This window comes from Delphinapterus leucas, chromosome 9 (genome assembly GCF_059928025.1).
Source record: "Delphinapterus leucas isolate spDelLeu-1000000601 "Yukka" chromosome 9, BTC_Dleu_Yukka2, whole genome shotgun sequence".
In the NCBI taxonomy this organism is placed as follows: Eukaryota; Metazoa; Chordata; class Mammalia; order Artiodactyla; family Monodontidae; genus Delphinapterus; species Delphinapterus leucas.
The window spans coordinates 10,949,540-10,975,369 of NC_143137.1; the positions used below are offsets into that span (position 1 = coordinate 10,949,540).

Consider the following 25,830-nt stretch of genomic DNA (forward strand, 5'->3'; position numbering starts at 1 on the left):
GCAGTGAAAAGCCGCTGTGACCACTGGGATTTCATTTTCAAGAGTCTCACAGAGGTTCAGGCTGAGAGGTGTCAGAAGTCCAGTTGTACTGATGTCCCTGGTAGGTAAAAGCACGGGACAGGGTGGGAGGGGAGGTCTGGAGAAACTGGAGTTGACATCTAATCCAGAGGGGAACAGGTGGTAGAGCCAAAGAGGAAAGCAGGTTACCACGCAAGGCCCCGGGCAGCAGGGAAGATGCCTTCGAGAGAGAAGTGGGTATTTCATCAGCAAGGTGTCCCCTCAGGGGAGCAGTTGGTCTGACTAAAGCTGTTTGTAATGAGGTGGATAGACCTAGAGTCTGTCATACAGAGTGAAGTAAGTCAGAAAGAGAAAGACAAATACCGTATGCTAACACATGTATATGGAATTTAAGAAAAAAAAAAAATGTCATGAAGAACCTAGGGGTAAGACAGGAATAAAGACGCAGACCTACTAGAGAATGGACTTGAGGATATGGGGAGGGGGAAGGGTAAGCTGTGACAAAGCGAGAGAGAGGCATGGACATATATGCACTACCAAACATAAAATAGATAGCTAGTGGGAAGCAGCCGCATAGCACAGGGAGATCAGCTCGGTGCTTTGTGACCACCTAGAGGGGTGGGATAGGGAGGGTGGGAGGGAGGGAGACGCAAGAGGGAAGAGATATGGGAACATATGTATACGTATAACTGATTCACTTTGTTATAAAGCAGAAACTAACACACCATTGTAAAGCAATTATACTCCAATAAAAAAAAAAAAAAAAGATTGAGCCAGAATCTTGGAGGGATTTACATGGCATATCTTTCAGAACTTCAGGAGCTTTTGTAAACTCAAAGACTCAGAGTCCTTGGATTAATTTAACTAGGTCTTCCCCAGCCACATATAGAAAAGCAACTTCTAATGGCAGCTACTCTTCATTCCTGAGATTTATCAGTATATGCGGGGATGTTTCTAACCTGCCTAGGTGGTGGAAATAGTTTTTTTTCACATATTGGTGTGGGTGTCGGAGTGAGGGTATGTGTAAATATATGTGATATTATAGGTATTTTCAAAAATACCCTCAGTGTAACCTAATAGGGGCACCTTGTGTTCAGAATTTGTAAACCTTTCTCCACAGTGGTTCTGTTCGTCCCTCTAAGGGGGCATTCCTTCTTCACATGGGTTATATGAAAATCCATGCCATTCTTTTTTTTTCCCCCATTTATTATTTTAAAAAATGTAACAAGAAAATTTTAATTTACATGCATGCACGTATTTTCCCAGTTGTGATCAATGTATATAGTTTGAAATGTGACTTTTTCTCTTACGTCTGTTAGGAAATTTTTCTATATTGCTGCAGAGTCTTCATTTTTAATGACTATCATAGTTATCAAACTTAAGTAACATACACTATTAGCTTGGCATTAAAACATTGTAAGAAACTTACTCTTAACTAAATCAGAAAGCATTTTTGTCTGACGTGGCATCCCAGAGCAGTAACGGTGGATTGTAAAGCAGACTTACCAGGCCTTCAACGCCTTTTAGAGCCGCCTGGCTTTATTTGCGTGGATGCCTCGGAACTTGTCCTCTCTGATGTCACAAGCCAAAATGTGTCTTTGCCTTTATGATTTCCACACTTACGCCACTTCCATCCATACCCAAGGTGACAGCTTTAATCCACATCCTACACATAACATACTGTAGCTAGTTGCAATCCATATGGTTATTGATAAGGTTAATAGACGTCTTCACCAATTATAACAACATGTATCCTAGTTGTTACAGATGTCAGATCAGCTTATACATGAGGTATAAAATAGGCCGGCTCATAGACTGGTTTAATCAAATCTTATTCAAGTGAGTTACGTCCTTCAAAGCAGTTTTTGGGGGTGCCGCCATCTTTTTCCAACCCAACACATTTCAATCTTCTAATCTCGTCCCTCTTTCTCAAGTCATAGGAGGAGGTGCAGCGTCCTGTAACAGTTCTCCCAATGTGTTTATGCCTTTTCTGAGCATAATGTTTGTATGGCTTTTTTTATTTGTCAGTCTGTTGGGGGTTATCTGGCTTGACTGGTAAATTCTAAAAGAACATGGATTGTGTGGCTATCACCTGCAGGTTTGAGATTGAGGTTAAGTAATTATACTTTGCTACCTCACATATTTTCTTTCTTCACTTTCTGCGCCATTTCCATTTGTTTGATGTACTTATAATAATCTCTGTTGACATTTGAAGGATAGAAGCAAATGCCACTTTAAAGCTTCCTCTGTGCAGATGAAATGATGATAATAATACAACAGATTTTCAGTACTTGCATGGAGAAGTCAAAGCCCTACACAGACATTAACTCATTCACCTTTACAGCAGCTGCATTAGAGATAACTGTGGACAGGTATTATTGGCACTTTGCACATAGATGCTGAGGTCACCTAAGGAACTTTCAGCAAAAGCCATAGCATATTATAGTGGAAAATTCAACCCTGTTCTCAGGGTTGGCACTGAGGCCAGCGGCACAAGATGACTTGCCCAGTGTTCTACAGCCAGTCAGCAACCGATTGGGATGGTTTCTGCCATATATAGCCATCATTCTCCCACTTGTGTGAATGTTTTTAGGGCATGCCAGTGTCCCCAGGTGGCAAGGCAGGGCCCCAGGAGGTGAAGGAAACAGAGCAAAGTAAATCAACTCAGAGCAGCCTTTGGACAGATTAGCATCCCCCTCTTTGCATGTACATTTAAATCTGATACAGACTTGTCACACTGAAAATTTTTGGCCAGTTCTACACAGATCATTCATTTTGCCACTGATAATGAATGTAAATAGGTCCCATTTTATGGATTCGGACTGCCCTTTTTATTTCATAAACCCAGTAAGTTTTTTGTGTTTTTGTTTTTTTTTGGATTTTCCCTAAAAACAACTCTGATGGACTCTTTAACTGCAACATGGGACCTGGGAGTAGAATTTAGTGCTAATGATATAACACATTTTCTTTCTAACAAAGAAAAATAATAACAAATTTTGTTTGCTTTGGAGAAGCCTGAACATTTGAGAGTGCTATTGCTGGGAGATGTTTTCCAACTGGCCAAATTAGCTTTGATTCCTCCAAGCAGCAGCGTTTTCTTGGTCTGATTGTTTTCTGGACAGCAGGCTGAGTCATAGCACAGGAAATGTGAAGACGGAAGAATAATTGAACATCAGAAGCCTTCTAATGACTGCCAGCCCTGATCCAAGGGCAAGGAGAATGTGTGACTTGTGAGAGATGAAGATAAATGCAGCCGCTTTCAAACAGAATTATAAGAGCCCTTCCTTAGACACCTGAGTTTAAGAAAGGATTAGTTGTCAAGATAGAGAGGTGACCAGTGAGTGCTCACCTTGGGAGGAGTCTTTGGCAGATCAGGATTTTGAGAGATAATGTCCTAAAAGAAAGCAAAGCTGAGGACTTGTTATCAGAGCCTGCATAACAATGAATAAGTCTCCTCTTATCATTTTCCCAGGCACTAAGACGTTCTGGTACATAATTTGGGTTAATTTTCAGGTCCCCCTGCATCAATAAGTGTAAGTAGAGGTTATCCTTGGTGAGCTTCAATAAGTTGACAAAGGAAGGACTCTTTCCCACATACCAGGCTGAGCCCTCTGCATCTCTCTTAGGCTCTTCCAAGAAGCTGTGATGCAGATATCACTGGCTAGGTGACTTCTCCTAAATTTGGCATGCATTTTTTTCAATTAGGATTTATTTTAATGCACTTCAAATCAGTGAGCATTTCTTGCTTTCCTTTTTTTTTATTGGCATATAATTGCTTTACAGTGTTGTGTTAGTTTCTGCTGTACAGTGACGTGAATCAGCTCTATGTATACCTGTATCCCCTCCCACTTAGACCTCCCTTCCACCCCCCATCTAGGTCGTCACAGAGCACCGAGCTGAGCTTCCTGTGCTTTATAGCACGTTCCCACTAGCTGTCTACTTTACGCATGATAACGGCATCACTTCAGTTTGGGGGGAATCAAGGTGAACAAGACAAAAACACTTTCCGTCCACAAGTTCTTAGCCTATTTCCCAAATTTTAGTCCAAATTTTAATATTGAATTTCAATGTTGAAACATTTCAAACCTACAGAAAATTTTAATAATCCAGCAAAATCTATACTCTTTTCACCCAGATTTATTAGCTGTTAACATTCTTCTATATTTCCTTTTCTCTGTGTGTGTATTTAGCTTTCTGAACCAGTTGAGACTATGCTGAATACATGATATTTAACCCCTGAAATCTTCAGTTTGTACCTCCTAAAAGAAAAGATATTTTTCCTACAAAACTACAGTGCTATTATCTATTCCAAGAAAATAACACTGATAGAACAGCGTTATGCAGTCTATATTCATATTCCTTAGTTTTACCTGTAATGCTCTTTATAACTTTTTTAAAATCTACTAAAAAAACCATGCATTGTTTTTAGTTGTCTGTTTAGTCTCTTTTAATCCAGAAAATCTCTTTGCAGTCTTCCTTGACACTGACGCTTTTGAATAGCTCAGGCCTGCTGACTTGTCAAGCGCTTCACATTCTGCATTGGTCTGACAGTTTCCCCGTGATTATATTCAGCTTAAGCCTTTTTGGCAAAAATTATTACAATAAATGATGTTGTATTCATCCCTTCATCATATCAGAAGGCACATAATGTCAGTTTGTCCTTTTACTGGTGATGCTAAGCTTGATCATTTGGTTAAGATGATATTATTATTTTAATTAAAAGTACTACATGGACTTTAGTTGGAGACTGTAAATACCTTGCTCCCCAACATTTCACCCTGTGGCTTTAGCATCCACTGATGTTCCTTGCCTGAACCAGTTATTACACTGGAAGCTGCAAAATGGTGCCTTGCTGATATTCTTATTCTGTTGCTCATTCCTTTAGTAGTTGGCAGTCTTCCGTAAAGAAGAGATTTTCCTCTCTCCACATGCCTCCACATGCCTTTGGGGATTCTGTTTATCACTGAATGTGTTATTTGCATCACTCTCAGTACTCTTCTCTATCTCAAAGTGCCCTAAATTTTTCTGAGCACTCTTTTGTTTTCTGGAACAAGGTGTTTCAGACTCACCCTGTACTTTGCCTGCCATAGAAGAGGCGTCTAAATGGCCAACTTTTAATACAAAGTATATTCTAAGGAAGCAATCAAGCCACTTATAAATGGAAAAGAATTATTAATTCAGCCTATAGTGGGATATAGAATGAAAGAGAGATGCACAGACTAGAAGATGATATTTGACTTTAGCCTTGAAGGACACAACAAGCATAGAAAAGACTGGGTAAGTTCCAAAAGGAGGGGAGACGGCAAAACTTTTCACGGGGATAGGAAGTTCCTGATCTTTTTTTTTTTTTAGTTGAAAAAAGTATTTTAATAGTCTCTTCAGATAATTTTACATTGGGATATAGTTGATTTACAATATTATATTAGTTTCAGGTGTACAGCAAAGTGATTCAGTTATACATATATCCATTCTTTTTCAGATTCTTTTCCCATATAGGTTATTACAGAGTATTGTGGCGAGTTCCCTGTGCTATACAGTAGGTCCTTGTTGATTATCTATCCTATATACAGTAGTGTGTATATGTTAATCCCAAACTCCTAATTTATCCCTCCCCCAGCCTTTCCCTTTGGTAACCATAAGTTTGTTTTCAGAGTCTGTGAGTCTGTTTCTGTTTTGTAGATAAGTTCATCTGTATCATCTTTTTAGATTCTATGTATAAGTGATGTCATATGATATCTGTCTTTGTTTGACTTCACTTAGTGTGATGATCTCTAGGTCCATCCGTGTCCCTGCAAATGACATTATTTTGTTCTTTTTTATGGCTGAGTAATACTCCATTGTATTTATGCACCACATCTTTTTTATCCATTCCTCTGTCGATGGACATTTAGGTTGCTTCCATGTCTTGGCTATCGTAAATAGTGCTGCTATGAACGTTAGGGTGCATGTATCTTTTCAAATTATGGTTACCTCCAGATATATGCCCAGGAGTGGGATTGCTGGATCATATTGTAGTTCTATTTTTAGTTTTTTAAGGAACCTCCATACTGTTCTCCATAGTGGTAACAGTGTAGGAGGGTTCCCTTTTCTCCACATCCTCTCCAGCATTTATTGTTTGTAGACTTTTTGATGATGGCCATTCTGACTGCTGTGAGGTGATGCCTCATTACAGTTTTGATTTGCATTTCTCTAATAATTAGTGTTGTGGAGCATCTTTTCATGTGCTTTTTGGCCATCTGTATGTCTTCTTTGGAGAAATGTCTATTTAGATCTTCTGCCCATTTTTTGATTGGGTTGTTTGTTTGTTTTGATATTGAGCTGTGTGAGCTGTTTCTGTATTTTGGAGATTAACCCCTTGTCAGTCACTTCGTTTGCAAATATTTTCTGCCATTCTGTGGGTTGTCTTTTCGTCCTGTTTACGGTTTCCTTTGCTGTGCAAAAGCTTTTAAGTTTAATTAGGTCCCATAAATAAAACTATTTTTGTTTTTATTTTCATTACTCTAGGAGGTGTATCCAAAAAGATATTGCTGTGATTTATGTCAAGAGTGTTCTGCCTATGTTTTCCTCTAAGACTTTTGTAGTATCTGGTCTTACATTTAGGTTTATTAAGGGAACAGCAAGTAGCATGGGGTGGCTGGCAAGTAGGTTATAGGGGAGGAACTAGATGATGAAGGGCCTTAATGTCAGGCCATGATGTTTAGGGTGGGAGGCAGGGAGGTTATAGGCAACTGGAGTCCATGAGTAATTCTTTCACATGAGAGAGACATGATCAGACAAGACATTTAGAGGAGTGGGAAGGAGAGGTGACGATTTGGGGTAAGGAATACAATTAAAGGACTATCTGCCATGTCCAGCAAGGAGTCATTATATTCATTACAGGATGTATTAATAATATATACCCTATTCGTAATTTTATGTTAGGTTTGTTTAAATTTTGCAGTTTCAGGGTTTTTTTCTACAGTTTTGCTACATATTTTTAAACTTTCAACTTGAAGGGCAGAGTCAGTCTCTCTCACTGCTGAGCACATGTTAAGTATCTGAGTGTTTCTTGATCCATTCCTATAATAAGGGGAAATCATTTCAAATGGATTTGATATGCTTACTTTAAATGTAATAGTACCTTTATAACATGAGACTCTATCACTCCATATCTGCAGGTGAAATGAAAATCAGTATCTGTATAATTAAATAATGTTCCTCTGGAGAAACAGATAATTGAATCTTAAATATAGTTCCCACCTCAGTAACCTAGAATCTGTACTGTGTAATCAATACAGTAACCATTAGCTACTTATTGCTCTTAAAATGTGACTTGTCCAAATTAAGATATGCTGCAAGTATATATACATACCAGATTTCAAAGACTTAGTATGAAAAAGTAAAACATCTCGATAAGACATGTTAAAATGATAATATTTTCGGTATATTGGATTAAATTAATATAAAATGGCTCACCCTCAGCACTTTTATTCAACATAGTGTGGGAAGTCCTGGCCAGAACAATTAATTAAGCAAGAAAAAAAAAGGCATCCAAGTTGGAAAGGAAAAAGTAAAACTTACTATTTGCAGATGACATGATTATTACATGGAGAAAACCCTAAGACTTCACCAAAAAAGTGTTAGAACTAATAAATGAATTCAGTAAAGTTGTAGGATACAAAAATCAATATAAAAAATTTGTTCTGCTTCCATGTACTAATAATGAATTATCAGAAAGAGGAATTAAGAAAATCTCATTTACAGTTTCATAAAACATTAAATACCTAGAAATAAATTTAACCAAGGAGGTGAAAGATCTCTACACTGAAGACTATAAGACATTGTTAAAAGAAATTGAAGACTAAAATAAATCAAAAGATATTCCACACTCATGGATTGGAAGAATATTGTTAAAATGTTCATACTACTCAGGGAGTGCAATGAATTTTCTATCAAAATTCCAGTGGCATTTTTCACAAACATAGAACAAACAATCATAAAATTTGTATGGAACCACAAAAGACCTTGAATTGCCAAAGCAATCTTAGGAACAAAGCAGGGGGAGGACCTTCAAGATGGCAGAGCAGTAAGACGCGGAGATCACCTTCCTCCCCACAAATACATCAGAAATGCATCTATATGTGGAACAACTCCTACAGAACACCTACTGAATGCTGGCAGAGGACCTCAGGCTTCCCAAAAGGCAAAAAAAAAACCCACGTACCTGGGTAGTGCAAAAGAAAAAAGGAAAAACAGAGACAAAAGAATAGGGATGGGACCTGCACCTCTAGGAGGGAGCTGTGAAGGGGAAAAGTTTCCACACACTAGGAAGCCCCTTCACGGGCAGAGACTGCAGGTGGCGGAGGGGGAAGCTTCAGAGCCACGGAGGAGAGCACAGCAACAGGGGTGCAGAGGGCAAAGCAGAGAGATTCTTGCACAGAAGATCGGAGCCAACCAGCACTCACCAGCCCAAGAGGCTTGTTTGCTTACCCACTGGGGCAGATGGGGGCTGGGAGCTGAGGCTCCAGCTTTGGACGTCAGACCCCAGGGAGAGGACTGGCTGCATGAACACAGCCTGAAGGGGGCCAGTGCTCCACAGCTAGCCAGGAAGGAGTCTGGGAAAAAGTCTGGAACTGCCAAAGAGGCAAGAGACCATTGTTTCAGGGTGCACAAGGAGAGGGGATTCAGAGCACTGCCTAAACGAGCTCCAGAGATGGGTGTGAGCCGTGGCTATCAGTGCAGATACCAGAGATGGGCATGAAACACTAACACTGCTGCTGCAGCCACCAAAAAGCCTGTGTGCGAGCACAGGTCACTATCCACACCCCTCCTCCGGGAGCCTGTGCAGCCCGCCACTGCCAGGGTCCCGGGATCCAGGGACAACTCCCCTGGGAGAACACACGGCGCGCCTCAGGCTGGTGCAAAGTCACGCCGGCCTCTGCTGCCGCAGGCTCGCCCCACATCCGTGCCCCTCCCTCCCCCTGGCCTGAGTGAGCCAGAGCCCCCGAATCAGCTGCTCCTTGAACCCCGTCCTGTCTGGGGGAAGAACAGACGCCCTCAGGTGACCTACACGCAGAGGCGGGGCCAAATCCAAAGCTGAACCCCGGGAGCTGTGAGAACAAAGAAGAGAAAGGGAAATCTCTCCCAGCAGCCTCAGGAGCACCGGATTAAATCTCCACAGTCAGCTTGATGTACCTGCATCTGTGGAATACCTGAACAGACAACGAATCATCCCAAAACTGAGGCAGTGGACTTTGGGAGCAGCTGTAGACTTGGGGTTCGCTTTGTGTTTAATTCGTTTCTAGTTTTATGTTTATCTTAGTTTAGTATTTAGAGCTTATTATCATCGGTAGATTTGTTTATTGCTTTGGTTGCTCTCATTTTTTTATATCTCTATATATTATTAACTTTTTCTCTTTTTGTGAGTGTGTATGTGTATGCTTCTTTGTGTGATTTTGTCTGTATAGGTTCACTTTTACCATCTGTCCTGCGGTTCTGTCTGATATTTTTTAGTATACCTTTTAGTGCTTGTTATCATTGGTGGATCTGTGTATTGGTTTGGTTGCTCTATTCTTTTTATTTTTAATTTTTTATTTTAATAACTTTATTTTTTCCTTCTTTCTTTTTTTCTTTTCTCCCTTTTCTTCTGAGCTGTGTGGCTGACAGGGTCTTGCTGCTCTGCCAGGGTGTCAGACATGAGCCTCTGACGTGGGAGAGCCAAGTTCAGGACATTGCTCCACCACAGACCTCCCAGCCCCTCATAATATCAATCGGCAAGAATTCTCCCAGAGATCTCCATCTCAATGCCAAGACCCAGCTCCACTTCAATGACCAGCAAGCTCCAGTGCTAGACACCCCATGCCAAACAACTAGCAGGACAGGAACACAGCCCCACCCATTAGCAGACAGGCTACCTAAAATCATAAGGTCACAGACACCCCAAAACACACTACTGGACGCAGTCCTGCCCACCAGAAAGACAATATCCAGCCTCATCTACCAGAACACAGGCACCAGTCCCCTCCACCAGGAAGCCAACACAACCCACTGAACCAACCTTACCCATTGGGGGCAGACACCAAAAACAACGGGAACTACAAACCTGCAGCCTGTGAAACACAGTAAGGCAGGCAAAATGAGAAGACAGAGAAACACACAGCAGATGAAGGAGCAAGGTAAAAACCCACCAGACCAAACAAATGAAGAGGAAATAGGCACTCTACCTGAAAAAGTATTCATAGTAATGATAGTAAGAGGATCCAAAATCTTGGAAATAGAATGGTGAAAATACAAGAAACATTTAAAAAGGACCAAAAAGAACTAAAGAGCAAACAAACAATGATGACCAACACAATAAGTGAAATTAAACATACTCTAGAAGGAATCAATAGCAGAATAACTGAGGCAGAAGAACGGATAAGTGACCTGGAAGATAAAATAGTGGAAATAACTACTGCAGAGCAGAATAAAGAAAAAAGAATGAAAAGAATTGAGGACAGTCTCAGAGACCTCTGGGACAACATTAAATGCACCAACATTCAAATTACAGGGGTCCCAGAAGAAGAAGAGAAGAAGAAAGGGACTGAGAAAATACTTGAAGAGATTATACTTGAAAACTTCCCTAATACGGGAAAGAAAATAGTCACCCAAGTCCAAGAAGCACAGAGAGTTCCATACAGGATAAATCCAAGGAGAAACATGCCAAGACACATATTAATCAAACTATCAAAAATTAAATACAAAGAAAAGTATTAAAAGCAGCAAGGGAAAAGCAACAAATAACATACAAGGGAATCCCCATAAGGTTAACAGCTGATCTTTCAGCAGAAACTCTGCAAGCCAGAAGGGAGTGGCAGGACATATTTAAAGTGATGAAAGGGGAAAACCTACAACCAAGATTACTCTACCCAGCAAGGATCTCATTCAAATTCGATGGAGAAATTAAAACCTTTACAGACAGGCAAATGCTAAGAGAATTCAGCACCACCAAACCTGCTTTACAACAAATGCTAAAGGAACTTCTCTAGGCAGGAAACACAAGAGAAGGAAAAGACCTACAAATACAAACACAAAACAATTAAGGAAATGGTAATAGGAGCATACATATCGATAATTACCTTACATGTAAATGGATTAAATGCTCCAACCAAAAGACATAGACTGGCTGAATGAATGGATCCCAAAACACGACCTGTGTCTATGCTGTCTACAAGAGACCCATTTCAAACCTACGGACACATACAGACTGAAAGTGAGGGGATGGAAAAAGATATTCCATGCAAATGTAAATCAGAAGAAAGCTGGAGTGGCAATTCTCATATCAGACAAAATAGACTTTAAAATAAAGACTATTACAAGAGACAAAGGACACTACATAATGATCAAGGGATCTATCCAAGAAGAAGATACAACAATTGTAAATACTTATGCTCCCAACATAGGAGCACCTTAATACAAAAGGCAAATGATAACAGCCATAAAGGGGAAATCGACAGTAACACGATCATAGTAGGGGACTTTACCACCCCACTTTCACCAGTGGACAGATTGATTATCCAAAATGAAAATAAATAAGGAAACACAAGCTTTAAATGACACATTAAACAAGATGGACTTAGTTGATATTTATAGGACATTCCATCCAAAAACAGCAAAATACACTTTCTTCTCAAGTGCTCATGGAGCATTCTCCAGGATAGACCATATCTTAGGTCACAAATCAAGCCTTGGTAAATTTTAGAAACTTGAAATCATATCAAGTATCTTTTCTGACCACAACACTGTAAGACTAGATATCAGTTACAGGAAAAAAAACTGTAAAAAATACAAACACATGGAGGCTAACACACTAGTAAATAACCAAGAGACCACTGAAGAAATCAAAGAAGAAATCAAAAATACCTAGAAACAAACAACAATGAAAACACAATGACCCAAAACCTATGGGATGCAGCAAAAGCAGTTCTAAGAGGGAAGTTTACAATACAATCCTACCTCAAGAAATAAGAAATATCTCAAATAAACAACCTAACCTTACACCTAAAGCAATTAGAGAAAGAAGAACAAAAAACCGCACAGTTAGCAGGAGGAAAGAAACCATAAAGATCAGATCAGAAATAAATGAAAAAGAAATGAAGGACACAATAGCAAAGATCAATAAAATTAAAAGCTGGTTATTTGAGAAGATAAACAAAATTGATAAACCATTAGCCAGACTGATCAGGAAAAAATGGGGGAAGACTCAAATCAACAGAATTAGAAATGAAAAAGGAGAAGTAACAACTGACACTGCAGAAATACAAAGGATCATGAGAGATTACTACAAGCAACTCTATGCCAATAAAATGGACAACCTGGAGAAAAATGGACAAATTCTTAAAATGCACAACCTTCTGAGACTGAACCAGGAAGAAACAAAATATAAACAGACCAATCATGAGCACTGAAATTGAAACTGTGATTTAAAATCTTCCAGCAAAGAACAGCCCAGGACCAGATGTCTTCACAGGCAAAATCTATAAAACATTTAGAGAAGAGCTAACACCTATACTTCTCAAACTCTTCAAAACATGGCAGAGGGAGGAACACTCCCAAACACATTCTACGAGGCCACCATCACCCTGACACCAAAACCAGACAAAGATGTCACAAAGAAAGAAAACTACAGGCCAATATCACTGATGAACATAGATGCAAAAATCCTCAACAAAAAATTAGCAAACAGAATCTAGCAGCACATTAGAAGGATAATACACCATGATAAAGTGGGGTTTATCCCAGGAATGCAAGGATTCTTCAATGTATGCAAATCATCAATGTGATACCCCATAGTAACAAATTGAATAAAAACCATATGATCATCTCAATAGATGCAGAAAAAGCTTTTGACAAAATTCAACAACCATTAATGATAAAAACTCTCTAGAAAGTAGGCATAGAGGGTACTTAACATAATAAAGGCCATATATGACAAACCCACAGCCAACATCATTCTCAATGGTGAAAAACTGAAGCCATTTCCACTAAGATCAGGAACAAGACAAGGTTTCCCATTCTCACCACTATTATTCAACATAGTTTTGGAAGTTTTAGCCACAGCAATCAGAGACGAAAAAGAAAGAAAAAGAATCCAAATCAGAAAAGAAGTAAAGCTGTCACTGTTTGCCGATATACATGATACTAAACATACAGAATCCTAAAGATGCCACCAGAAAACTACTAGAGCTAATCAATGAATTTGGTAAAGTAGCAGGATGCAAAATTAATGCACAGAAATCTCTTGCATTCCTATACACTAATGATGAAAAATCTGAAAGAAATTAAGGAAGCACTCCCATTTACCATTGCAACAAAAAGAATAAAATACCTAGGAATAAATCTACCTAAGGAGACAAAAGACCTGTATGCAGAAAACTATAAGACACTGATGAAAGAAATTAAAGATGATACCGACAGATGGAGAGATATACCATGTTCTTGGATTGGAAGAATCAACATTGTGAAAATGCCTATACTACTGAAAGCAATCAGCAGATTCAATGTAATCCCTATCAAACTACCACTGGCATTTCTCACAGAACTAGAACAAAAAAATTTCACAATTTGTATAGGAACACACAAGACCCCAAATAGCCAAAGCAATCTTGAGAAAGACAAATGGAGCTAGAGGAATCAGGCTCCCGGACTTCAGACAATACTACGAAGCTACAGTAATCAAGACAGTATGGTACTGGCACAGAAACAGAAAGATAGATCAATGGAACAGGATAGAAAGCCCAGAGATAAACCCATGCACATATGGTCACCTTATCTTTGATAAAGGAGGCAAGAATATACAATGGAGAAAAGCCAGCCTCTTCAAGTGGTGCTGGGAAAACTGGACAGCTACATGTAAAAGAATGAAATTAGAACACTCCTGAAGAGTATACACTAAAGTAAGCTCAAAATGGATTAAAGACTTAAATGTAAGGCCAGGCACTATAAAACCCTTAGAGGAAAACAGGCAGAACGCTCTATGAAATCACAGCAGGATCCTTTTTGACCCACCTCCTAGAGAAATGGAAATAAAAACAAAAATAAACAAATGGGACCTAATGAAACTTTAAAGCTTTTGCACAGCAAAGGAAACCATAAAGAAGACGGAAAGACAGTCCTCAGAATGGGAGAAAATATTTGCAAATGAAGCAACTGACAAAGGATTAATCTCCAAAATATACAAGCAGCTCATGCAGCTTAGTATCAAAAAAACAAACAACCCAATCCAAAAATGGACAGAAGACCTAAATAGACATTTCTCCAAAGAAGATATACAGATTACCAACAAACACATGAAAGGATGCTCAACATCAGTAATCATGAGAGAAATGCAAATCAAAACTACAATGAGGTATCACCTCACAGTGGTCAGAGTGGTCATCATCAAAAACTCTACAAACAATAAATGCTGGAGAGGGTGTGGAGAAAAGGGAACCCTCTTGCTCTGTTGGTGGGAATGTAAATTGATACAGCCACTATGGAGAACAGTATGGAGGTTCCTTAAAAAACTACAAATAGAACTACCATATGACCCAGCAATCCCACTACTGGGCATATACCCTGAGAAAACCATAATTCAAAAAGAGTCATGCACCAAAACGTTCATTGCAGCACTATTTACAATAGCCAGGAGAAGCAACCTAAGTGTCCATCAACAGATGAATGGATAAAGAAGATGTGGCACATATATACAATGAAATATTACTCAGCCATAAAAAGAAACAAAATTGAGTTATTTGTGGTGAGGTGGATGGACCTAGTGTCTGTCATACAGAGTGAAGTAAGTTAGAAAGAGAAAAACAAATACCATATGCTAACACATATATATGGAATCTGAAAAAAAAAGTTTCTGAAGAACCTAGGGGCAGGACAGGAATAAAGACGCAGACGTAGAGAATGGACTTGAGGACACGGGGAGGGGGAAAGGTAAGCTGAGACGAAGTGAGAGAGTAGCATGGACATCTATACACTACCAAATGTAAAATAGATAGCTAGTGGGAAGCTGCCGCATAGCATAGGGAGATCAGCTCGGTGCTTTGTGACCACCTAGAGGGGTGGGATAGGGAAGGTGGGAGGGAGGCACAAGAGGGAGGGGATATGGGGATATATGTTTATGTATAGCTGATTCACTTTGTTATACAGCAGCAACTAACAGAGCAATATAAAGCAACTTTACTCCAATAAAAGTGCTTAAGAAAAAAAGAACAAAGCTGGAGGAATCATGCTTCCCGATTGTAAACTATATTTCAAATAAAAGAAGACACATAGGTCAAGTGGAACCAAACAGCCCAGAAATAAACCCATGCATATATGGTCAATTAATTTTCAACAAAAAAGACAAAAATACACAGTGGAGAAAGGGCAATCTCTTCAACAAATGGTGTTGGGAAAACTAGATGTCCACATGCAAAAAGAAGGAAACTAGACCTCTATCTTATACCATACACGAAACTGAACTGAAAATGGATTAAAGATTTTAACGTAAGACCTGAACCATAAAACTCCTAGAAGAAAACATACAGAAAAAGCTCCTTGCCATCCACTCTGCCGTGATTTGTTTTGATTTGACCCCAAAAGGAAAGGCAACAAAAGCAAAAAAGTAATAAGTGGGACTACATTGAACTAAAAAGCCTCTATGCAGGAAAGGAAGCCATCTTCTGCGAAGGAAACCATCAACAAAATTGAAAATCAACCTACTAAAAGGGAGAAAATGTTTGCCAATATATCAGATAAGGAATGAATATTCAAAATATATAAAGCACTCATACAATAGCAAAAAAAAATTTTTTAAATGGGCAGATGATCTGAATAGACTTTTTTTCCATATGAGACACATACAGATGGACAACTGGTACATGAAAATGTGCTCAACCTCAGTAATCATCAGGGAAATGCAAATCAAAACCATAGTGAGTTATATTCACCTCACACCTGTTAGCGTGGCTATTATCAAAAAGACAAGATAACAAGTGTTGTGAAGGCTGTAGAGAGAAGGGAACCCTCGTGCACTGTTGGTGGGAATGTAAATTGGTGCAGCCATGGTGGAGAACAGTAGGGAGGTTCCTCAAAAAATTGAAAACAGAACTTCTATCTAACCCAGAAATCCCCCTTCTGGATATTTATCCAAAGAAAACGAAAATGCTAACTTGAAAGGATATCTGTGCCCCCATGTTCACTGCAGTATTATTTACAATAGCCAAGACATGGAAACAACTTTAAGATCTTTAAGTGTCCATCAGTGGATGAATGGATAAAGAAAATGTGAGATTTTATAAATACGCACACCCACACAGGAATATTACTTGGCCATAAAAAAGAAGGAAACCTTGCCATCTGCAGCAACATGGACGGACTCTGAGAGCATTATGCTAAGTGAAGTAAGTCAGACAGAGAAAGACAAACACAGGATGATCTGATATATATGTGGAATGTAAAAAATACACTAAAAACCAGTCTCATAGATACAAAGAACGTACTGGTGATTGCCAGAAGTGGGGGGCGAGAGGGTGGAAGAAATGAGTAAAGGTGATCACAAGGTACAAACTTCCAGTTATAAAATAAATAAGTCATGGGGATGTGATATACAGCATGATGACTATAGTTAATAATACTGAATTGAATATTTGAAACTTGCTAAGAGAGTAGATGCTGCACGTACTCTACACCTCTAAACTAGAAATAGTTTGACTTTCTGCCTTTAAGAAAATGTAATATAGCAATTTAATTTTTGAAAAGTTTCAAGAACCACTATAAGTCTAGATGCTGTTTTATAGGATACAATTTTAATAGTAATAATCCTGCCAGGAGTTCCTATTTTAAAGTGTAAATTAGCAATTTTTAAATAGTTTGTCTCACGTATATACATACAAAGACATTTTTAAGACCTCTAGTTCAAAAATTAAAATTGTAAAGACCAGTCACAGTGAACTGATTTTAGAGGTAGTATGGTTTGCTTTAATGCTAACGAAATCTGAGTCACGTTTTCTTAATGTACAGCCATCACTCCAATGAGGCTAAGCATCTTCAGAGAATAACTGATGGATGTAGAGCATACCGTGGTTCCATTATGTTGAAGTAGTTAATGATGTCCAGTAAGTCTAATTAACTCCTAGAACTTAACCTTATATTCCAGGATGGTAAGGAACCTTGGGATTCATCATAATAGGTTTATTAAACATGTATCTGTGTGGTAGAAACAGTACTACTTTAAGTCTTAGAGGGGTTTTATCGGTCTCCCTAAGTCATCCACTTACCCTACTCTGTCAGGCTGTTGACAGTTCTATACTTCAGGGAAACAGACTACCATCAATCCTCTTTTTAGAGCTCTTCAAAGTATTGCTTTAACCTCCCATAGTAACATGTGTCTAACAACTTTTATGATCATCATAGCCTGTGGATTTAACCTCTCTGAGCTTCATTTTCCTCATCTGTAAACTACAGATAAAAGCCCGCTGTGCCTTGAACACTGTAAGTGCTCAGATAATGTCTTGAATGAATGAGAATTACTCCATCCCAAATACCACCTCTTTGAGTAGCATCTCCCAGACAAAGTTTGTTCACTCCCTTCTCTTTTACTCTCTCAGTTTTGTTGATTTTTAGATACATTTGCATTACCTTTTAAATAATTTATTTTTATCAGATAACCAGTGTCAATCCACAGATTCTTGGGAAGCCAGGCCTCTGGGGGATTCCTCCCCATTCCACTAGAATATATAGCCCATTCCAGCTCCATCCTCATTAGCTCCTGCCTCCTGCTTCCATCCTATCCACTGAATTGGACTATATATACGTCTTCACCTTTTACTAAAATGTGAAGTCCTTGAAAGCAGACACACTCACGTTTGTATCCTTAATGCCAGCACAGGGTATAACCTTCATAAATATCTGTCAGACAAATGAGTTTGCACATGTATGCAGATGACACCTGAAATGATTTTAAGCATCAAACATAACCTAGCCTGGCAAAGTTTATCTCATTCTGTCTCTCCGCTGGCTATAAACTAGTCACTTGAATTAAGGCATTTGCTTATTGTTCAAATCATGACATCTCTCTTTTTTCATTTTAAAAGACTCTTAAGGTAGGAGAGGAAAATCTGATCTACTTTATTGACAAAATAACAGAAGAAAGCAAAAGGGATGGAAATTCCTTGAATACTTACTGTGTGTTAGAATTTTGACTATATAATCCATACAACTTCTCTGTGAAGCAGACATTATTATCCACATTTTGCATATGAGGAAACTGAAGTCAGAAGGTTAAATAACTGAGTTCATATAGAGCTAGAGAGTGGTAAAGCCAAGGTTTGAACCTAGGGCTGACTTATTAACCTCATCATGACGGGGTTCATAGTTTTTGACAGCAAGATGCCTCCTCTGTAAAAAAACACCTGAGCAGAGCAATCACACAGGTGCAGAGGGAACAAATGCTTCCTGCTCTTGCTTTCCAATGCTTGAGAGCATCAGAGGCCTCCAAAGTACTCCTTTACACTCTGTCAACCAGTTCAAAAGAGCACAGCCCACTAAACCAGCTTGCAGAGGTAAGGTAGGAAGCCAGGACAAATGGCCCTACCTCCCTCCAACTGACAGGAAAAGAGCTGAATACTTGAATTCTACCAATTTGCCAGCCTCTGCTTTGCAGTCTTCAGTCTTTCCAGCTTTGGAGAAAAGCTATAGGACATCACTGAAAACAACAGAATATTAAGTGCCTAATTCTCAGCCTTTCCTTTGGGAAAGAAAATACTTTGAAATAATGGATGAAAATTATAAAACCAGTTTTCATGTTTTTCATATTTTTAAGTTCTGTTTCTCTAAAATATGAAAAGCTCAGAGTCAGACTATGCCTCTGTGTTCCCTAATGTAATTCACATTAAATTTCACTGGAAGAGGAACTTAACCCAGCCTCACCAGCCAATATTCTATCATTAGACTACAACTGTCCTTAAAACAACTGATGATCATGTCTTTGAAGCAAATAGATAAGACACAACTTTTATATTCAAACAGAGCAAGCAATTTTAGGTTATGTTCATCACAGATTGCTTATAGTCTTACACATGGCTATCACTTTTATGTTTGTCTATAGTTAAAAACAGGGCTTGATCCGAGTGACTGGTTGTCTCAGAACAACTATGTTTAGCTCTGCTGTACTCTCTGCAAATAAAAATGGAAAAAATCTGAATCTAGATAAGTTCTAAATGTTGAATTGAAAGTAAATGTTCAGCTAGCCAAAGTTTTGGATGAGTCCTCTGGAGTAGAAATGAAAAAGTTAATTTGTGAAGGAGTGACATCATCAAGATGGAAACATAGGTCATTCCCAACCTCAGTCCCCTTCACAAGAAGACCAGCTAATAACTATCTATAGACAAGACACCATTGTGAAAATCCTAGAATACAGGGGTGAGGCTGAAGGCACCCCCTGTATCACAGAGAATGAGGTAGGACCACATTAGAAAAGTTAAGAGGAGCAGCTGCACCCTGACCACATCACTTCTCCCCCAGGCTGGCTCCCCAGGCCTGCAGTTCCTCCGGGGGAAAAGAAAGTCCAGGTTGACACCCGGCTCCTCCAGCATCATGGGTCATTTCTCAGGATGCCTTCTCAGGTCCTGCCTTATGGGCATCTAAGGGGACTTGGGGACGTGACTGTGACAGAGAAGGGGGAAGGGATTTATAGCAACGAGTGCTCGGACTGTGGCCCTGTTCCTCCTCCCAGTGGTGCCCAAGTAGAAGTCCCAACCAGCAGCTCTGCTCATCTGCAGAGCCAAGATCGTGGTCCATTCTGACCAGGGAACTTGGCAGGGCACAGATCTGCCTGATTCAGGACTCCAGACAGTGAGCCCTTGCCAGCCATGGAGCCTGTTCTGCCACTCCATCTGGACAGGAAAGCTAATTCATAGCCCCACCCATTGCTGAATACCGCCTCCAGCCCTACCGATCAGGAAACCTAACCAGAGCTCCTGGGAATCTGTGTAGCTCATCCTGCAACCACAGTTACAGCAGCACTTGAATGGAGAGCCTGGCCAGTGGCCCTGCCCATCTGCAGAGCCAGGATGGTGGCCTGTCAGGCCAGGGAACTTGGTGCATGATTCTGCCTAATTTGGCCCCCAAATAAGAGACGTGTCAGCCTTAGAGCCTGTCTGGTGGCTCCGCCCAGGCAGGGAAACTAATTCATAGCCCTACCCACTGTTAAATACAGCCTTCAGCATGCCCAACCAGGAAACCTAACCAGGCACATGGGAAACTGTAGCCCAGGGGTCCCCAACCCCTGGGCCGCAGACCAGTATCGGTCTGTGGCCTATTAGGAACTGGGCCGCACAGCAGGTGGTGAGCAGCAGGCTAGCGAGTAAAGCTTCATCTGCTGCTCCCCTTCGCTCCCCCTTGCGTTACCGCCTGAACCATCCCCCCACCTCCCACCCCAGTCCATGGAAAAATTGTCTTCCACAAAACCGGTCCCCAGTGCCAAAAAGGTTGGGGACCGCTGGCATAGCCCATCCTACAGCCCCACTTACAGTGATACCTGAGCAGAGAGCACAACCAGTGGTTCTCACCATTTGCACTGCAAAACCAGCAACTCTGCGTGGCCAGAGAATTTGGCGCACAATCCTGCCTGATCTGGGTCCTTAAACAATGGGCTGTGCTGGCCATGGGGTCCATTCTGCTGCCCTGGTCAAGCAGGGAAGCTACATCATAGCCCCAACTACTGCTAAATATAGTACCAAGTCTGACCATCCAGGAAACCTGACCAGAGAACCCAGGCAACTACAGAGCCCCATCCAACAGCCTCACTTGGGCAAAGAACCAAGCCAGCAGTCCTATCCAACTGTTTTCAGCCACAACACATACCCCACAACCTCAGAGCTCAGGCAGTGGCCTTGCCCACAAAGAAGACCCTAATAGCAGGCTCCCCCTGCCCAAGGAGTCTGTCAGCTCACATGTCCAGAACCCCAAGCTGAGCTGACTGGTGAAGGACTGTCTCTGCCAAGGCACACCTGTAAAGTCTAGAAGAAGAGACTGTTTACTCAAATGTGCAGATACCAATGTAAGACATCAAGGATCAGGAAAAATCAGGTAAACACCACCACCAATGGAAACTAATAAAATGCCAATAATTGACACTAAAGAAATGGAAATTTATGAACTTCAGTGAATTCAGAATAATCCTCTTAAAAGAAGTTTAGTGAACTACAAGACAGATAACAAAATTCGGGGGAAAAAATTGCATGAACAAAATGAGATGAAAAAAAAATAGAAACCATCAAAAATAAACCAAACAGAAGTCCTAGAGCTAAAGAATACAATGACTGAACTGTAAAGTTCAATAGAGAGCTTCAAAATCAGAATTGACCATGCAGAAGAAAGAATCAGTGACAGAGAAAGAATCAGTGACAGGGTATTTGAATTTATCCAGTCAGAGGAAAAAAAGAATGAAAAAGAGTGAAGAAAGCCTATGGAACTTATAGGACACCATCAGAAAAAACAGTATCTGCATTATGGGTACCCCAGAAGGCGAAAGAGAAAGGGACAGAAAGTGTATATAAAGCAAGTAACGGCTGAAAATGAGAAAAGAAACGGACATACAAATCCGTGAGGCCCAAAGGACCCCAAATAGATTAAACCAAATAGTTTCAAAAGTCAAAGACAGAAAGAGAATTTCAGGCCAGGAGAGAACGGGTAATATATTCAAAATATTGAAAGAAAAAAATCTGTCTGGCTTCCCTGGTGGCGCAGTGGTTGAGAGTCCGCCTGTCGATGCAGGGGATGCGGGTTCATGCCCCAGTCCGGGAAGATCCCACATGCCATGGAGCAGCTAGGCCTGTGAGCCATGGCCGCTGAGCCTGCACGTCCGGAGCCTGTGCTCCGCAATGGGAGAGGCCACAACAGTGAGAGGCCCACGTACCGCAAAAAAAAAAAAAAAAAATCTGTCAACAATAATACTATACCTGGCAAACCTGTCCTTCAGAAATGAAGGGGAGATAAATAAGTGCCTGAACAAATGAAAGCTGATTGAGTTTATCACCACTAGGCCTCCTTACAAGAAATGCTAAAGGGAGTTCTTCAAGCGAAATAAAGTGATGCTAATTTACATGATAAAATCAGATGAACACAGGTATAAGACTTCCTGGTATTGGTAAATAATCAAAGTTATTTAATATGGCAATAGTGGTGCATAATTCTCTTACAACTCTAGTTTAAAAGTTTTAAAATGTATTAAGAAAAACCCATAACTTCAATAGTCTGTTACTGTATACATAATATAAAAAATATGTAAATTGTAACGTGATGGGGGAGAAGTAAATTGTAATTTTAGAGATGCTACTGAGGTTAAGTTGTCGTCAGCAAATAGGATATTATAAATATAAGATAGTTTATATAAGGCTCATGGTAACCACAGAGGAAAAACCTATTACAGAAAAGATCAGGATCAAGTGAAAGTATACCAATACAAAAAAAGTCATCAACACAAAAGAAGACAGCAGAATAAGAAGCAAGGAACAACAGAGCTACAAAACAGTCAGCAAAACAAGTAAGAAAATGGCAATAGTAAATCCTTATCCATCAATAATTACTTTAAGCATAATGGATAAAATTCTCCAATCAAAGACACAAAATTGGACGAATGACTTAAAAACAATATCAAACAATATACTGCCTACAGGAGACTCACTTTAGCTTCAAAGACACAGACTGAGACTGAAAGGATGGAGAAAGATATTTCAAGCAAATGATAACGAAGAAAAAACAAAGGTAGCTATACTCATATCAGACAAAATAGACATTAAGCTAAAAATGACAGAAAGAGAAAGAACTTCACTATATAACAATAAAGGGGTCAATCCTTCAAAAAGATACACCAATTGTAAATATTTATGCACCCACCCAACATCAGAGCACCTAACTATATAAAGCAAACATTAACAGAATTATAAGGAGAAATAAACAAATAAACAACAAATAGTTGGGGACTTTAATACCCCACATTCAATAACCAATAGATCATTCAGACAGAAAATCAATAAGGAAACAATGGATTTGAACAACACTATTGACTAAGTTGTAACAGACATATACAGAATACTTTGTCTGACAACAGCAGGATACACATTCTTCTCAAATGCACACAGAACATTTTCTAGCATAGATCATGCATTAGGCCACAAAACAAGTCTTAGCAAATTAACCAAGACTAAAATCATACCTAATATCTCCTCTGACCACAATGGTATGAAACTAGAAATTGGTAAAAGGAGTAAAACTGGATAACTCATGAATACATGGAAATTAAACAGTACTATCCTGAACAACCAGTAGATTGATCTAAGATGAAATTAAATGAGAAATTTAAAAGCATCTTGAGACAAATGAAAATGGGAACAAAACATACAAACTTACGGGATGCAGCAAAAGCAGGTCTCAGAGGGAAGTTCATATCTATAAATGTGTACCTCAAGAAATAGGTCTCAAATAAACAACCAAACTTTTACACCTCAAGGATCTAGAAGATGAAGAACAAACTAAGCCCAAAGTTGGCCAAAAAAGGAAATAAAGTTTAGAGCATAAATAAATAGAGACCAGGAAAGAAATAGAGAAAACTGAATAAAACTAAGGGCTGGCTCTTTGAAAAGGTAAACAAAACAGACAAATCTTTACTGAGACTAACCAAGGGGAAGAGAGAGATCCCAAATTAACAAAATTTTAAATGAAAGAGGGGACATTACAACTGATAATGTAGAAATACAAAGGTTCATAAGAGTCTTCAGTGACCAACTACATACCAACACATAGAAAAAGTGGATAAATTACTAGAAACCTAGAACCTATCATGACTGAATTAGGAAGAACTAGAAAATACGAACAGACCAATTACTAGTAGGGTATTGAATTGTTAATCAAAAATCTCCCAAAAAAAGTCCAGGACCAGATGTCTTCACTGGTAAATTTTACCAAACATTTAATGAAGAATTAACAGCAGTCCTTCTCAAAATATCCAGAAATACTGAAGAGGAGAGAACACTTCCAAACTCATTTTACAAGGCTAGTATTACCCTGATATCAAAGTCAAATAGGACATTACAAGAAAAGAAAACCACAGGCCAATATCCCTGATGAATATAGATGCAAAAATTCTCAACAAAACAGCAAACCTAATTCAGCAGCACATTAAAAGGATCATACACCATGACCAAGTAGGATTCATCCCTGGGATGCAAGGATGGTTCAATATATACAAAGCAATAAATGTGATATATTACATTAATAGAATGAAAGATAAAAATCATATGATCATCTCAATAGATGCAGAAAAAGCATTTGACATAATTTAACATCTGTTCATGATAAAAACTCTCAACAAACTAGCTATAGAAAAGGAATGCACCTCAATACAGTAAAGTAAGGCCATATATATCAAGCCCACAGCTAACATCATACTCAATGGTGAAAGACTGAAGGCTTTTCCAACAGGACAAGGATGTCCACTCTCACCACTTCTATTCAACGTGGCACTGGAAGTCCAAGCCAGAGAAAGCAGGCAACAAAAAGAAAGAAAAGCCTTCCAAATTGAAAAGGAAGACCCAAAATTATCTCTGTTTGTAGATGACATGATTTTATGTATAGAAAAGCCTAAACACTGAACCAAAAAAAAAACTGTTAGATCAATGAATTCAGTAAAGTTGCAAGATACAGAATTCAACATACAAAAATCAAAAGTATTTCTATACATTAAGAATGAGTTATCTGAAAAATAATCTCATTTACAGTATCATCGAGAACAATAAAATACTTAGGAATAAATTTAACCAAGGAGATGAAAGATCTCTACACTGAAAACTATAATACATTGATGAAAGAAATTGAAGATTAAAATAAATGGAAAGATATTCCATGCTCATGGATTGGAAGAATTAATATTGTTAAAATATCTATACCACCCAAAGCCACCTATAGATTCACTGCAATCCCCATCAAGATTCCAATGGCACTTTTTACAGAAGAAAGAGAAATCCTAAAATTCATATGAAACTACAAAAGACCCTGAACAGCCAAAGCAATCCTGAGAAAGAACAACAAAGCTGGAGGCATCACACTTCCTGAATTCAAACTATATTATAAAGATATAATAATAAAAGCGTTATGGTACTGGCATAAAAACAGACACATAAACCAATACGACAGAATTGAGAACCCAGAAATTGAGAACCAACACATACAGTGAGCTAAGATGAAAAGAGAGCCAAGAATACTCGATGGAGAAAAGACAGTCCTTTTAATAAATGGTGCTGGGAAATTGGATAGTCACATGTAAAAGAGTAAAACTAGATCCCTATTTTACATCACTCCCAAAAATTAACTCAAAATGGATTAAGAAATTAAACATAAGACCTGAAACCATAAAACTCCTGGAAGAAAACACAGGAATAAAGCTTCTTGACATGGGTCTTGGCAAAAGACCAAAGCACAAAAGACTAAAGCACAAGCAACAAAATAAAAAATAAACAAGTAGGACTACACCAAACTAAAAAGCTTCTGCACAGGAAAAGAAACAATAACAAAATGAAAAGACAACCTAAGCAATGGGATAAGATATTTGCAAATCATATCTGAGAAGGGGTTAATATTCAAAATATATAAAGAACTCACACAACTCAAAAGAAAAAAAAATAAGTTAAAAATGGCCAAAGGATCTGAATAGACATTTTTCCAAGAAGACATACAGATGGCCAATAGGTACATGAAAAGGGTAGATAACAACACTAGTCAGGGAAATCAAATCAAAACCGCAATAGGTTATGACCTCATACCTAT

General features: G+C 39.1%; 1 protein-coding gene across 4 annotated transcripts in view; it reads left to right on the plus strand.

Moving 5' to 3' along the window:
• Positions 1–25,830, plus strand: part of TPK1 (thiamin pyrophosphokinase 1) — a 337,285-nt gene that overhangs the window by 304,707 nt on the left and 6,748 nt on the right. The window contains exon 9 of one of the 4 annotated variants that reach the window (XR_002645264.3): positions 1–100. The exons of 2 other annotated variants lie outside the window; for them this stretch is intronic. Coding sequence is in view for 1 of the 2 variants with exons in the window: in XM_089917262.1 (XP_089773388.1) it covers positions 1–20 (20 nt within the window). In the remaining variant the exon portion in view is untranslated. One more of the 4 variants, XM_089917262.1, reaches the window with a different exon arrangement.